Genomic DNA, 15,626 nt, shown 5'->3' with positions numbered 1-15,626 from the left:
AGCTTGGTGCTATGGAAGTAGGACTGCCTGACAGGAGCAGGAACCCAAAACCTAGAACTCAGCTTCCATTAGCAAGAAAGAGAGGGTATCAATACCTTTACCTCTCTCTCTTCCACCCTTCAATCTCTTTCCATGAGCCAAACCCAACAGAAAGTCCAAAGGAAAAAAGCCAGAGTGACGCTTTTAAAAGTAAACTTCAGTATCAGGAAGCGCATAACAGACAAGGGTGAGGGGTAGGAAATTTGTGGGCTGTAGCAGATATCCTGTGAGTGAGGTCTAACACATAAGCATTTTTGACCTTGGGGAATTTACATAGCCCCTCTGTTCCTCTATTTCCTGCTAAGATTAATGCAGGAAATAGAGGAACAGATTAAAACATATGTATTGAACCCTTGCTTTGTAGGGAGTCTTTGGAAAAGCTGGAGATAAAGAGGGAAATAAAATAGGCAAGGCTTCTGCTCTACTTGAGCTTACTTTCTACAGACAAACAAATTAGCAAAAAAATAATTCTATCATACAGGGTAGCCTGTATGGGAGTAAAAGGTTTTCTAAATAGATGACCTTTAAAAAGAATCACAAAAGACAAAAAGTGCCAGTACTTAGAGAATCTGGGCAGAAAGAGTAAAACAGTGAAGGCAAGAGGCTATATAGAAGGACTGAGAGGGTGAGAGAAAATCAGGGTGTCGAGAGCAGAGTAACTACCTGAGAGGAGGTAGTAGAGTTGAGCTCAGAAAGGTAGGGAGGGCCAGAACAGGTAGAGATTTACAAATTGGTTTTGGATTTTGTTTTAAGTATGCTGGGAAGTTTTCAAAAGGTTGAAAGTTGGGGAATGTGACATGAGCTGATTTATATTTTGAAAAGATCACACTCACAGCTGTGTAGAGCACACAGGCAGGAAGACCCGTTAGACATTATTGGAATGTTCCAGGCAGATGACAACAGAGAGTTGAACTGGGATGTTTGCTGTTGATCTAGAAAGAAGGGAAAGGATTTGGAAGCTATGTTAGGGATGGTGCCTATAGAACTCGCTTGTAGGATAGATGTAGGGTTGAGAAAGAGGAGAGGGATCAAAGATGATTCCTGTATTTTGGATTGAGCAACTGGGTGGATGGGCGTATTTATGAAGATGGGAAAGACTGCAACTACTTTAGGGGGAGATAGGAGCCATGTTTTGGACTCATTGTATTTGAGATGCCTATAAGAGAAATCAATGAGTTAGTTTATCATGTGATTCTGGAGTTTAGGGGAAACGATAATAACATTTACCTCAGAGAATTATTGGGAGAATTAAATGAGATAATTACAGTAGAATGCATACAGAAAGAGATATCCCAAAGGTTTAGTTCTTTTCCTCTTCCTCACTCCTGCAATACTCATGAACAATTTTTCCGACCCTTGAACAAATCATAGCATTCATGTTACATGCACTAGCTACTGGCTCCCTGCCCTAAGCATGCAAGTACTTAAGGGGACTGCAGTATTAACAGACTTGTAATAGGAACTTCGATCAAGTGCTAAAGCATTTATATTAAATTTAGTCATGGCCTGAAGATGCTCTACAGGCAGTTGCCTCACGCTTTTTGGAAGAAATTGAAATGTCAGAGGAAACACGAGAAGGCTGTATTGAAATGTGTAAAAGCTTCCACACTTCTACTATAGATTTATCCACATCCTTCTATGTTGAACTTCAAAGATACAATTATGTGACTCCTACCTCTTACCTTGAATTAATCTCTACCTTCAAACTGTTGTTGGAAAAGAAAAGAAGGTAAAAATGAAATTTTATATTTTTAAGTAAGCTACAGCTGTTTAAAAATATTTGTATGTACAAAAATGATATGATGTAATAGAGATTTATTTCATATATATAGATGTACAGATGCTTTGCCTAACACATCATAAATACACAATAATATTTGTTGAAGTAATAAAGGTGTGCCACTCAGAGCTCTGGTAAGGCCACAAGATACTTTGACAATGATATTCAGTAAACACCACTAGAGTAATTATTCTTTGATAAGTAATTAGATAATGGATAAACCTTATCTTTAGGTACGAAACAGCTGAAAAACAGAGACAGCCACTCGATATACCTACTCAACTTTCCTTCTTCAAATAAACTCTCACTTCAAAATATCAATATAAACAACAATTAACTTATGTACCACAGAATGTGTCAGTTTGGACTTTTTTATGGCATTGAAGATCACTTTTACATGTAGCAGTTTTTTCAAAAGTTTTTTTGGTTCAGGAAATTAATCCTCAATATGTATATTAAAAATGTAAAAACCTTAAATTAGGCTAGAAAGTTAGAAATTTTGAAATTTTAATGATCACCTTGAAGGGGGTTTTCAACTAACTTTTGGTCACATTCAAAAACTTATTTAAACAGATTTTTTATATTGCGTTTATTACTTTTAATACATTTTTATTTCCTTTTTAAGATCTGATTTAATAAGTCAAACTTTCCCAAGTACTTAAAAAATTTATAAATAATTTATAACCTTTCCCAAGTACTTAAATAATTTTTAAATAATTTATAAATCTAGTAAGTTCAACTTATATACGTGGGAGCCTTAATTTCTTTTAAATGTTTGAATATTATCCATAAAGAGATTTTTACTTAAAAATACATATCTAACTTTTTGCTAAGTTACACAATTTATATTGGGATACCTTTTATACATGTAACATTGTGTAAGTTTAAGGTATATAGCTTGTTACTTTGATATATTTATATATTGTAATATGATTGCCATTGTAGTGCTATTTATCACATCACAAAATTATAGTACAATATTATTGTTTATATTCATTATACTGTGCCTTAGATCTCTATGGCTTATTTACTGCTCATTACAATTTTTGTCCTTAAATACCATCACTCTTATCCCTTCCACCCAGTCCCCTGGTAACAACATTTAGACTCTCTGTTGTTTTTTTTTATAGGTTTGACTTTTTGAAACGTCACATTTTTAGATGATATCACACAGTACTTGTCTTTCTCTGTCCGACTTATTTCACTTAGCATAATGTGCTCAAGATCCATCCATGTCGTCACAAATGGCAGGATATCCTTTCTCATGGATGAATAATATTCCATTCAATGATTTATATTGGAACTACAAGGCTGATCTGTTAAGCTAACAGGCCAAATTCTTTTAAATATTAAAAAATATTTAAACACCAAATTGCACAGATTCCTCAACACAAAAATATTAATGCTATGAAATTGATTTTTGCATGTGTTTCTACTTAATTCTAAATCTTTCTGTGGCTAACTCACGATCTTAAGCATTTTGAAGCCCCTTTTCTCTATTGGCCAGGATGCTACCTGGATTCCAGTAGGACACTTTTCATCTGTATTGATGGTGACTATTGCAATGCCATCCACAGCTGAGGTAGCATAACTTTCCTATTTACAGTGGTTCACATTCTCATGTTTGAATTATACCAGTAGTATTTTTTCTTCACCTATCTGGTGAAATTTGCAATTCCCACCCAAAGCTGCTGCTACATGACTTGGCTGAACTTTATTATTTCGTTAGCTCTCAAGATAACTGTCTTTCCATGTAGATCTTATGATCTTTAACTTAAGGAAATCTTGCTCTTTTTTTCTTTATATTTTTCCATCCAGAAGGGTCAGAACTCTTTGAGGTTCTGATTAAATTTTGGATGTCACTTGTGGCTCTGTTTATAGTATGCTCACACTTTTAAGGTCATCCCAACTGGAAGAAAGATTATAAAAATGAGATACAAATTTATAGGAAGGTTGAAAGAAATACTTTTCTAGCCTTTTTATACATATTCTTAATTAACTTTCAGGTTTTCCTCTTTGTTTTTAATTTTTCTTTACTTCTACCCTGTCGTTACTCTTACCTAAATAGCTAAAGACTTCTGTTCTCTTTATAGCTAGATTATATTGTAACCCAGAAGCGAGTTAGGTCATCTGCCAGGAAATCAGTCATTTAGCTAGCAAAGCGTCACATGGGATTAACCAAAATGCTGAAACTGCTTCATGCTGGCAGAAAGTGAGACCTTTCCTGTGCTTGCTCCACAAGGTTTCAGCTGAAACTGAACTTGATAATATAGTATCATATATATCCAATATCCTCAGTTCTGATTATTGTCAAATATTTTGTTAACTCAGAGAGAATCAACATGTGACAAAAATGTGCTGTGCTCTCACTTTTAAATGTGTTTTTTTGACACCCAAAAGAAACTGTTGAGCTGTATTATTTATCCTATTTGTCACTTTTGCTTTAATAAAAAATTCCTATTTCAAGATATTAAATACATCTTAAAATGATTTGCCACCTTTAGCAACATTCATAATAATATATTTTGGACACTGAAATCTATTTGAAAGAAGCAGTTATAATAAATTTTTAAGAAACAATAGTGTGGTTGGAATAAACGTTACAGGGTGACTAATTTTAGAAGCGCATCATTAATTTTGATGTGAGAAACCCCTTGCCTTATACATAGTATATTCATTTTTTGAATTTCTGTTATGTGCCTAAATATTGTGCTAGGTACTAGAGATATAACAATGAACAAGACACACTAACTGCTCTTAATTGCACACAGACTAGTTTTCTGGAGTTTATATTTTTAAACAAGTTGTGGAAATCTTTCAGATCACTCCTTCAGTTATGCATTGAAAAAGCCCGCAAAGCTCAAGATTTTTCCTTGAAGTAGGATACAGAGCCTAATGACTAACCTTGTTTTATCTATTTGCTTTCAGTGAAGTAATGAAAATGAAAAAGAGGTACGAAGTGGGTTTGGATAAACTGGATTCTGCTGCATCTCAAGTAGCCACAATGCAATCTGAATTGGAGGCTCTCCATCCTCAATTAAAAGTTGCTAGCAAAGAGGTTGATGAAATGATGTTAATCATTGAAAGGGAATCTATAGAAGTTGCCAAAACTGAAAAAATAGTAAAAGCTGATGAGATAGTAGCAAATGAACAAGCTATGGCTTCTAAAGCCATCAAAGACGAATGTGATGCTGACCTGGCAGGGGCCTTGCCAATATTAGAGTCAGCACTCTCTGCCCTTGATACTCTCACTGCACAGGTAAGAGCACAGCCACACACCTACTGGGAACATGTCATGTCATCAGAGCTCAAGAAAGTACTTACCATTGTGTGCTACAATCTATTCTGTCTCTCCAGATTAGTCTTTACATTTAATGCAATTAAAATAATTTTCAGTCTGGTGAAAGGATTCCCTAATTCACCTGAAAAAAGGAAATACATATGCATGACTAAGATAATTTTGAAAAAGAAGAAAGTCTCAAATGTTATAACCCACCATAAAATGACTGTTATTTCAAGAACTTTGCATAACAACTTTGCACTACAATAATCAACAGAGGTGTTAGAATCAGTATATAGTTTAATACTAAGGTGCGCCTTTTTTATATTTAGGCACTTTTGCATTTGGGTTACTCTTTAAAGTAGATGTAATGAAGTACAGTTTTGCCCTGGTAACTGTGGGGGATTGGTTCCAGCACCTCAAGTGGATACCAAAATCTATGATGCTCAATTCTCTTATACAAAATGGCATAGTATTTGCATACAAACTACATACATCTGCCTGTATGCTTTAAATCATCTCTAGATTACTTATAATACCTAGTATAATGTAAATGCTATGTAAATTGTTAATACTGTATTGTTTAGGAAATAACGACCAGAAACAAGTCTGTATGTGTTCAGTATAGTGGTAACCAATGTAGGCCTAACTACAAAGTACACATTAGCAACAATATAACATTTTTTTCCCAAATATTTTCAGTCTGCAGTTGGTTGAAAATCTGTAGATGTGGAACCCATGGATATGGAGGGCTGACTACATTCTGTCAGTGTTTGTCAGTGTGTGGTTTTAGGGGTTTTTTTTTTTTTGATGATATGTAAAATAATAATATAATGTTATATTTTATAATATGTTTTAGATTTGAGGAAATGTGATATTAACAATTAAGGTGTGAAAGGGGGACATTTTGATTAAGAGAGACAAAGATAATTTAAAAAATAAATAGTGTGAGAAATCTTGACTAAACTTTTGGATGGGGTAGGGAAAAGAGTATTAGATCTTTTCTTTATATTTTACTCCGAAATAGATTTCAGATTGAACAAAATTTAAATATAAATAGTTATATTACTATAAAACAGTAGAAAATGTAGGTCATGTTTCTAATCTTGGAATAGACCAGAGTCTAGTATTTCTTAGGTATGAGAGAAATCAGAAAAAAGCTATGCAATATTGTTTGTAATATATATGATCTGGATACTCTTTTTTTTCCATAATTTGTAAAGTTTTTCTAAAAGTTATAAACTTTAGTACCTAAAAACTAACACATTTTGTTTGATATAAACACTGTGGATAGAAGTTTAGAAACACTGGGGAAAAGTATTCAAATTACATGGCAAACAAAAAATTAATATGTGTCTATGTAAAAAGTTTTTTCCAAATCAATAAGAAAAAAAGTAGCTCTAAGATAAGATAGTAAAGGATTTAAAGAAGTAATTCACAAAAGAGGAGGTACAAATAGTCAATAAACATATGAAAATGTATTCTACCTCACTTATATTTAAAGAAATAGATTAAAATAAGATTTTTTTTGCCTATCAGAAAGCCTACCAGAGTTGCTATGGGTATATGTAGTAAAATAGTCACCCTTAAACTTTGTCAATATGTGTCAATACATGTCAAAAGCTTTAAAAATAAAAGACATAGAGTCTTTAATTTGACATGGCACTGTAAGATTAAAAAACAGAAAAAAGCATAGGGTATTAAAATTATAGTTCATACCTATATCACAAAAGGCTGTGCAGTCATTAAAAATGATAATGTAAATGTTCACTGGCATGAAAGGATGTTTACTATATATTGTTATTAAAATAGAACAGATTTTAAAACAGCCTGTATGTCATGTGTACTGTGATTCCATTGGTTAACATATTGCATATACACTGGTTTGTAGCATATACACCGACATGGAAAAAGACATAGAAGAATGCAAACAAAAATGTTTACAGTAGTTAACTATAACTAATAGGATTATAGGAGACCTTCATATGTATAATTTTTTGTTTTTCTAATGTTCGCCTCTTTTATAGTTTTTAAGAAGCTATAAAACTCTTACTTGGTGACAGCCAAATCTCTCTTTTATGTGTTTTTGAAGTAGACTTCATGTCATAAGTAATTTTACATAGGGTATCTTCTCATTATTGTTTTTTGCTCTTGACATTCTGGGGGGACAAACTTCTCATTGCTTCTTGACACAACTCTGTCAGTCAACATTTCTACCCAATAAACAATGAGTTTTTATATCCTATGGCTTAGTTTGAAAATAGGAACCAATTACAAGTAATATGTAAATAAACAACTTTTTAAATAATTAGCATGTTGTTATTTCAAGGACATTACAGTGGTAAAATCCATGAAGAGTCCTCCTGCTGGTGTCAAGCTTGTTATGGAAGCCATATGCATCTTGAAAGGCATCAAAGCTGACAAAATCCCTGACCCAACAGGTTCAGGGAAAAAAATAGAGGATTTTTGGGGTCCAGCTAAGAGACTTCTTGGTGATATTCGATTTCTACAGTCACTTCATGAATACGACAAAGACAACATTCCTCCAGCTTATATGAACATCATAAGAAAAAATTATATTCCAAATCCAGATTTTGTTCCAGAAAAGATTAGAAATGCTTCCACAGCAGCTGAAGGTCTATGCAAATGGGTCATAGCGATGGATTCATATGATAAGTAAGTATTGACAAAAAGAAGATGAACTGATGTGTTTATTTTCAAGTTTGGTCAGTTAGACAATATAAAACTATAGCTACATGGGTGAGAGTCACCTCAGACAATCATGTCTAGTACCTGCTATGTGTTTACATACTTACTGAAGACAAAGTCATATCAATTAAATAATATAATATAGTGGGACTCAGGAACCCTTTATACTCTCAACAATGATTGCAGACCCCCAATACTTTGTTTATTTACCATATTTGAAATTAAAACTGAGAAATTAAAAATATATATTTATCAAATCATTTTAAAATAGCAATGAAAACATTACATGTTAACATAAATAACATTTTTTAATCCACATTTTCAAAAAAAATTTATGAAAATAGTGATTGTGTTTTATATTTTAGCAAATTAAATCTCTTTCATATGTTCTTTAATAGAAGGTAGCTGAATTCTCAAATCTGCTTCTTCATTCAATCTGTTGGTAATCAGTTGTTTTGATTGAAGCATGTGAAGAAAATACAGCCTCACAAAGATGTTTAGGTGGGCAAGGGAAGACCACATGAGCTCCTGAAGGGGAGGGACATGACTTGGACCACATGTGGAAAACCACTGGGATAATATTCTTTATGAGACAAGGAGCCTTTTTGATAATTTTATGTAAACTTTTATAGCATGTACACGGAGTCAAAATTATTGGTTATTTCTTCAAAAAGCAACTATTACAGGGTGTCTTTCAAATTCATACACAATTTGAATCATGTTATATATATATTACATTCTCTATATGTTTTGGACCATGATATATGTTAAAGACAAGTTTTAATTAAATGTTTTCTTTATTTAGAAAGATAACATGACTGACTCCATTTTCCAGATAGAGAGAAAATAACTTAGATCTATTCCTTTTCCTACATAGTTCCTTTTATTAGCAACATACATATATAGAATAACTGGGTTTTAGTTAGGATATATTCTGAAATTTAGAAACGGGAGTAAAAGGACATAGATAAAACATCTCACCTTCTCATCAGAATTAAGCCTCAACAAATTAGGCTAATTTCCACAAACATCATAATAGTGTACATGAATATGTAAAATATTTTTTTGTAAAATCACCAAAATTCACACTGGCAACAATCAAATATTTTATTTTGGATGAAAAACAATTACTTATTTGTAAACATATTTTGTATCTATTTTAGTAGTCATTTCTTATGTGCTGGGATCAGGTTTGACTGATTCTTAGATGAAGCAGAGAATATAGAAATCAGTATAGGTTGCACCTAAAGGTGTATTTTGAGTCATACTAAGGACATTAGAAGAAGCAACTTCGGTGATAGAAAGTGCACTAGAATATTAAATGTGTATTTAATTTTCCAATTTTACTTTTTGTAGAGTGGCAAAAATAGTAGCTCCCAAAAAGATAAAACTGGCTGCAGCTGAAGGAGAGCTTAAAATTGCCATGGATGGTCTTAGAAAAAAGCAGGCAGCCCTGCATGAAGTTCAGGACAAGCTGGCCAAGCTTCAGAACACACTTGAACTAAATAAGCAAAAGAAAGCTGACTTGGAAAACCAGGTATGGAATAATACAGACAAATATGGGCAAATCCTCAATTATCATAAATAAGAATGATGTTTGCACTAGCACACAACACAGCAGTTCTCTTTACTTCTTGGTCAGGGATTGGGAAACAGTGGCCCACAGGCCAAATCCACCATTGCCCATTATTATGGCCTGCAAGCTAGTAATGGTTTTGAGAGTTTTAAATGATTACATATTAAATAGGTATATAAATATCCACATAACATCCTTGGTTTTACCTCTTGGCCCACAGAACCTAAAATATTTATCTTCTGGCCCTTCCCCCCACCAAAAGAAAAAAAAATTGCTAATCATCTCTGCCTTATATTACTATTATATTGAGCTAGATTATTTAAATCATTCTTCATGTTATAGCTAAGGAAATGGAGAACCAAAATGTTAATTGACTTAGGTTGTATAAGAGTTAATGGCAAAGCTGAGATTAGAATTCAGTACCCAGAACCATACTGTGTCCACTGGAAATGTCTTTAAGCCTAAAAACGTTGCTCTAACTTATATAGTAATATTGTTTGCAAAAGTTAACTGCTAAAGTCTGGTTATGTTACAGAAAAAAAGTTGAAATATTTTATAACAGTCACTATTTATTGGGTGCTTATTACGTGCAAGGCACTGTTTTTCTGAGAGCAGTATGTACTATCTCATTTATTCTCACAACAGCCTTTTGAGTGAGGTGATCTTTTTGTACCATTTTATAGAAACTAAAGCACAGAAAAGTTGAGCAATTTGTCCATGGTCAACCCAGCTTCTGAGCATTAAGGCTAAGAGCTGAACACAGGCAATCTGACTCTAATAGCTATGCTCTTTTCCACAGTACCAGACTGCTTATTTCTGTAGGATATGTGCACAAATTCTATACTTGTACAAATGTGTGATATTGTGCTAATCTTCAGAAAAGTGACCTATTACTGGGCATGAGTTCCAAATGATCAGTTTTAGTTTAAATAATGTAACTAACAATATGTGCTTGCTCACTGTAAACATGTTTCGACTCTGCTGTATGTTTGAAATTTGTATTTATTTTCATAAACAAATGTTGGAAAGTTATAGTAATGTAAAATTGAGATATGCATATATATGTGTACTAAAAATCTGCATTCGGAGGACCAGTTTTAGCTAAAATATTTTTACTTAGTAGTTTCTGATGACAATTTTATTATAACCCAAGATCTGATTCAACACTTCAATATCATTGAATGAATAATGGGTAAAGATAGAAACTAGGAAAACAGAAGATATTAAGAGGGGAAAATTTAAGAGAAAAGGCTTAAATTTAGGAAGTACCAAAAATATTACCTTGGGTGGTGAACACACAATGCCATATTCAGATGATGTGTTATAGAATTGTACACTTGAAACCTACATAATTTCATTAACCAATGTCACCCCAATAAATTTAATAAAATAAAAAAATTACCAATTAGATGACTTTTGCTTTTTTAAGATCTATCTTTAGATAAACTGATATAGCATTGTATCTTTTAATTTAAAAGCATTTATTCAATATAAATACTAATAATATAAAGAAAAAATATGTCAAATTCTAATTACAAATCAATAGCTCTATTTTTATCAATTATTTACTTTTTTTCATATAAATTATTTCATTTTGAGCCTTAAGATAACCTTTACTTAATCTTGTCTTTTTCCAAGAATAATGATGTTAAATCACTTAAAATTAAATCAAAATAATTCAGGTGTCCTACTGAAATATTGCTATGGCATGGATTGAAATGGCTTTTCCCCTAGTTTGCCACCTTCATAATTACTCTTTATTTTTTAATCATATTGCTTAATTACATGTAATCAAATTTGGTTGACAGTCTCATGCACAAAGTGGGCTCTCAGCTATTGATCGATGTCCTAATTTGAGGTTAATTGCAAGTGTCTGAGTAGGTTGACACAATTTAATGACTTGAAAATCATGCTTTGTAAGTAAGCACAAATTAGTAAAACTTTTAAACAGTTAACCTTTAAAATTATCACTAAATCAACTGTAAGTTGAATGAGCAGAAAACATTCATAGAATATTTAAAATAAAATGCATTTAGATTATTAGAACGGAGGGAAACGTTTATATTTTCAAGAAAATATTCACTATTACTTACTTTCAGTGTCTCATACTGTAGGTCATTTTCTTAAATGGTGCTATTCTTTACATTGTAAGGTAAATGTCCCTTATGAATTTCATAAATTGTATTAAAGTATATACTTTATTATGTAAAAGTTCTAAAATGTCATGAACTTTCCAGTATTCATAATTAGACAGTTAAAAAATTCTAAGCAGACATATGTAATTAAAAAAATAACTGATTTCTGAGGGTAAAATGTTGTAGAATTTTAAAATTTACTCTACTTGCACAGGTTGATAAAAATGTACTTTTATTTTTGAGGTCGACCTGTGCAGCAAAAAGCTAGAACGTGCTGAGCAGTTGATTGGAGGCCTTGGGGGTGAGAAAACACGATGGGGCCAAACAGCTCTGGAGCTGGGGCTGTTGTACATTAACTTGACAGGTGATATCCTCATTTCCTCAGGAGTTGTTGCTTACCTGGGAGCCTTTACATCCAACTATCGACAGGTAAGGGATACTAGTGAATTTCTAAGGTCTCTTCCTGAATCTCCCATGACAGCCAACATTAATTTTAGGGATTTTTGTTTGTTTGTTTGTTTGTTTGTTTGTTTGTTTTGGTAAGTACGAGGAACAAAATATTTGAGATCAGAAATATGTTTCATTATTGCCTCTGACAGGTTTTTATACAAAGTAGACCTGGTAAGATATCAATAAACACTTGGATTGTTGTATTAGATATTTGTTGCTATATAATAAATTATTCCAAAACTTGGCAGCTTCAAACAAAACAAAATAAGACCAAAATTATTTTATTATACAGTTTCTGAAGATCAGAAATTAGTGAATGGTTTAAACAAGTATAAAAGTATCAGGATTGTGTGTGTGTGTGTGTGTGTGTGTATGTGTGTGTGTGTGTTTTATCAACTAATCCCTATGAGTTTTAGTAGTAAAACCATTTCTAAGTCGCTTCAGAGACTGAAATTTCGGGGGAGGAAAAAGTGAGTTTGCCTAAAATCCAATTGATTGGTAGCTTTTCTCCTCAGAAAACAAATGTTGAGTTCCCTGCTTTGAACTTTAACCCCTTTGTTGGATTCTGCCTCAGTTTTCTCCTTGACTAAACCTATTTCAACTCCTAACCCTATTTCTTCTCCCCTCTTTTATCTTCCACTTCTCAGTTCCTTCATGAAAAAACTCAGCATATTTTTCATCTCTCTTTAGGAAAATTGAACTGGAATCCAACCCAGAATATGGTCCTATAAGAAGGAGGAGAGATTTAGAAAATTTAAAAGAACTAAAAGAAAAAGAAAAGGAGGGTGATGAGAATAAAGAGAAGGGAGAAATTTAAAACATTTGGTTTTAAATTTCTTCAACAGTCTTCTGGTGTCAAGCAAGAAGAGATAGAGTAAACGATAGCACATTTATCATTTTATAAGGCATTTGCTTGCATGGGACCTCGGCTTGCATGGGACCTCAGCTGAGCCTCACTTAATGTCAGGGCTTTCTCCTAAGTGGGGTTAATTCTCGGTGGCCACTGTATTGGTTTATTTAATTATTTTTAACCAAACTGGTTTAAAATCCTCACATAGGTGGTGGTTCTTTGTTTAATCTTTTGGGCTCTGGTAGCCCTCGTCCTGGTGTACAACCTTTATGTTCTTCTTAGCTTTGTCTGTTCGTTTGTATCTTTGAATGGCTATGGTTATAGCATTAACATCTTCTAGTTTAAATAGTTAAAATTTAACTTAACACTATTTATCGAATGATAGATTTGTTTGCTCAACATTTTCAGAGACTGAGGCTTATAAAGATTAAGAGAATTGCTCCAAGCCACATGGCTGGCTAATGACAGAGCAATAATGAGACTTCTCATCACCCACATTTTTAACTTAATGCTCTTTTTCCTCTCCTATATCAACTTAGAACAATGGAAGGAGTAACTGCAGCCACCTTTGCCCTTCTCTGTTGGTTCCCAGGAGAGCTCTGGGTGTTTGCACTGGCTACTGTTTGGCGTTCCAGTGCCATGCTGAGAGTCTACCGGCCAGTCCCATTCCTCCCAACCTACCCCTCTAGGACGGACTCATCCCAAGTCACTGCCAGAATGGGACTGCCAGTCAGACCACCAAACAAATGCTTCAAGGGAGCGTCAAGGTTCAGAATTGAGACCTTGGAATTTTACTGACAGAAGCAAAGCAACACTCAAGATACCACCAAAGCTCATAGCTCCTTCCGCGAACTTGTATCCACTGACCCCCACCTCTGAGTCATGTAGCCACATCATCTCATCTCATCTTATCAACATGAAAGCTTTAAGGCAGTTTTATCCTTTCCTTGCTTCACTGTAGCAGCGTAGGCTTTAACTTTTCTTAATGCATCTCTAATATCATCTGTTCCTTCTTGTGAATTTATTCTCTGAGTCCCACTCCAAAATTGTCTCTCTTATATTTCTTTTGGGTCAGGACAGCTGGCAGTTTATACCCCATCAAGAGTTTCCTATTCAATCCCAAGCATAAGGGTGACAATGGCAACTTAGTGTTCTGCCCAGATCCCCTCCTGACTTCCTGTGCTTTTACGTCCAAAAACCAGCAACTCTGTCTCTTTTGGGGCAGACTTCCCTTGGGTTCTTAGAACCCACGTTTCCCAGTGCTTAGAGAGCTAGCATTGCCTGGGAATTTACTGCCCTCTGGCTCAGGACTTAATGAATGACTGTCAAATGTGGAAGCATGAGAGCCTGTCTCCCTTCCATCTGGTTGGGACAACTCTAAAGAATAACTTTCACTCCCTGAAGGATGAAGCTGAAGCCACCAGCTGCAGAACTGGCTGACCCCTCACCTTTAATTGGCTTCTTCCCTGCCCTTGTCATGCTTCCCCTAGCATCCCTCGTTAATAAATCACTTCACATAAATCTTCATCTCAGAGTCTGCTTCTGGGAAACTTAACAAAGACAAAAAAACCTTACAACGATCTTGGTTCTTTTCTAATATCAAAGTCTCAGGATATCAAGACCCCTCAATAAATAGCTAGATCCTCTCCCTCCAACCTTGAATCTGAGTAGTTGTCAATTATTCATCAACCCCTTTGTAGAGTTTCTGGTACTCTTCATAGATAAAGCATAGAAAGCTCTAGTTCTCCTAAGATAACTGGGCCCACAGTTCTTTAACTGAAATACCTATGCCAACTCCAAAGCAGAATCCTACCGTGCTGTATAAGGACTTACAAGCTCTGGAGTTCAATTAATTTGAATTTTCTAAGCAATCTTTTCCCTGCCGATAATCAGTCAAAATTGTTTTGGTGGTAATGAATATTTTTCCTTTTTTCCATTTCTACCACCTATCTTACCACCTGATTACCAGCCAAGACCCTTAGCTTATATTTTGAGATGCTTATTCAGAGTCCCTCATATTTGTTTCAGTTATTCTCTGCTACACCCTTACAGACATATAAGGGGCAATTAAAAAATTTTAAGCCAGATTCATCTGTGACAACATACTATATCTGTCAACTATAAATAGAATTCCACAACAACTATTGCTTCGATTTTCTCTACTTCTTCCCCATATCATTGGCTGTCATGCCCACTCTAGCATCAAACTATATCTGAGAAAACCTGCAGTCCTCCCCCAAAAGTTTGCAGGCCAACCTATAGCATGACATCAAAGATATCAAAACATTCCAGTAGGAACTGTGTACCGGGAGACAGAATCCAAATTGGAAATGCTATGAGCCCATCCTCCCTATATAGCCAGACCACTTGTTCCTGGTATCAACAACCAAACCAAACCAAACCAAACCAAACCAAACCAAACCCAAACAAAAAGTCCAGGTGATAGTTACTAAGTGCTGCTCATGAGAGGTAATATTTTGCCTCCAGGGTTTACCTTCTAGCGGTATACCTAAGATCATATAATTATGAGACAGAAACCTGGCAGACAGCACTTTAATCAAATGACAGAAATTAACATTATCAATAAATGAACAATTTGAAATCATGTACCATTGATAGAATTCAATGAGAAGAATACAGCATTATTTTCATGATATTCCTGCCAAAGGTGCATAACCTGAATTGAATCATGAGGAAATATCATACAGACTCAATTGTGTGGCATTCTCCAAAATAATGGGCTAATCAAGGTCATGAAATTTATCACCTCTCCCCAAAATCATCATGGCCTTTCTTGTGCAAATCTA

At 34.2% G+C, this 15,626-nt stretch overlaps 1 protein-coding gene across 1 annotated transcript in view; it reads left to right on the top strand.

Moving 5' to 3' along the window:
• DNAH7 (dynein axonemal heavy chain 7) overlaps nt 1-15,626 on the top strand; it is a 209,522-nt gene that overhangs the window by 121,224 nt on the left and 72,672 nt on the right. The window contains exons 43-47 of the mRNA XM_006921302.3: nt 1,539-1,768; nt 4,748-5,078; nt 7,429-7,775; nt 9,165-9,345; nt 11,763-11,948. Coding sequence (XP_006921364.1) covers nt 1,539-1,768; nt 4,748-5,078; nt 7,429-7,775; nt 9,165-9,345; nt 11,763-11,948 — 1,275 coding nt within the window. The remainder of the gene's footprint in view (nt 1-1,538; nt 1,769-4,747; nt 5,079-7,428; nt 7,776-9,164; nt 9,346-11,762; nt 11,949-15,626) is intronic.

This window comes from Pteropus alecto, unplaced genomic scaffold (genome assembly GCF_000325575.1).
Source record: "Pteropus alecto unplaced genomic scaffold, ASM32557v1 scaffold3, whole genome shotgun sequence".
Lineage (NCBI taxonomy): Eukaryota > Metazoa > Chordata > Mammalia > Chiroptera > Pteropodidae > Pteropus > Pteropus alecto.
This window is presented reverse-complemented; position numbering and strand designations above follow the sequence as displayed.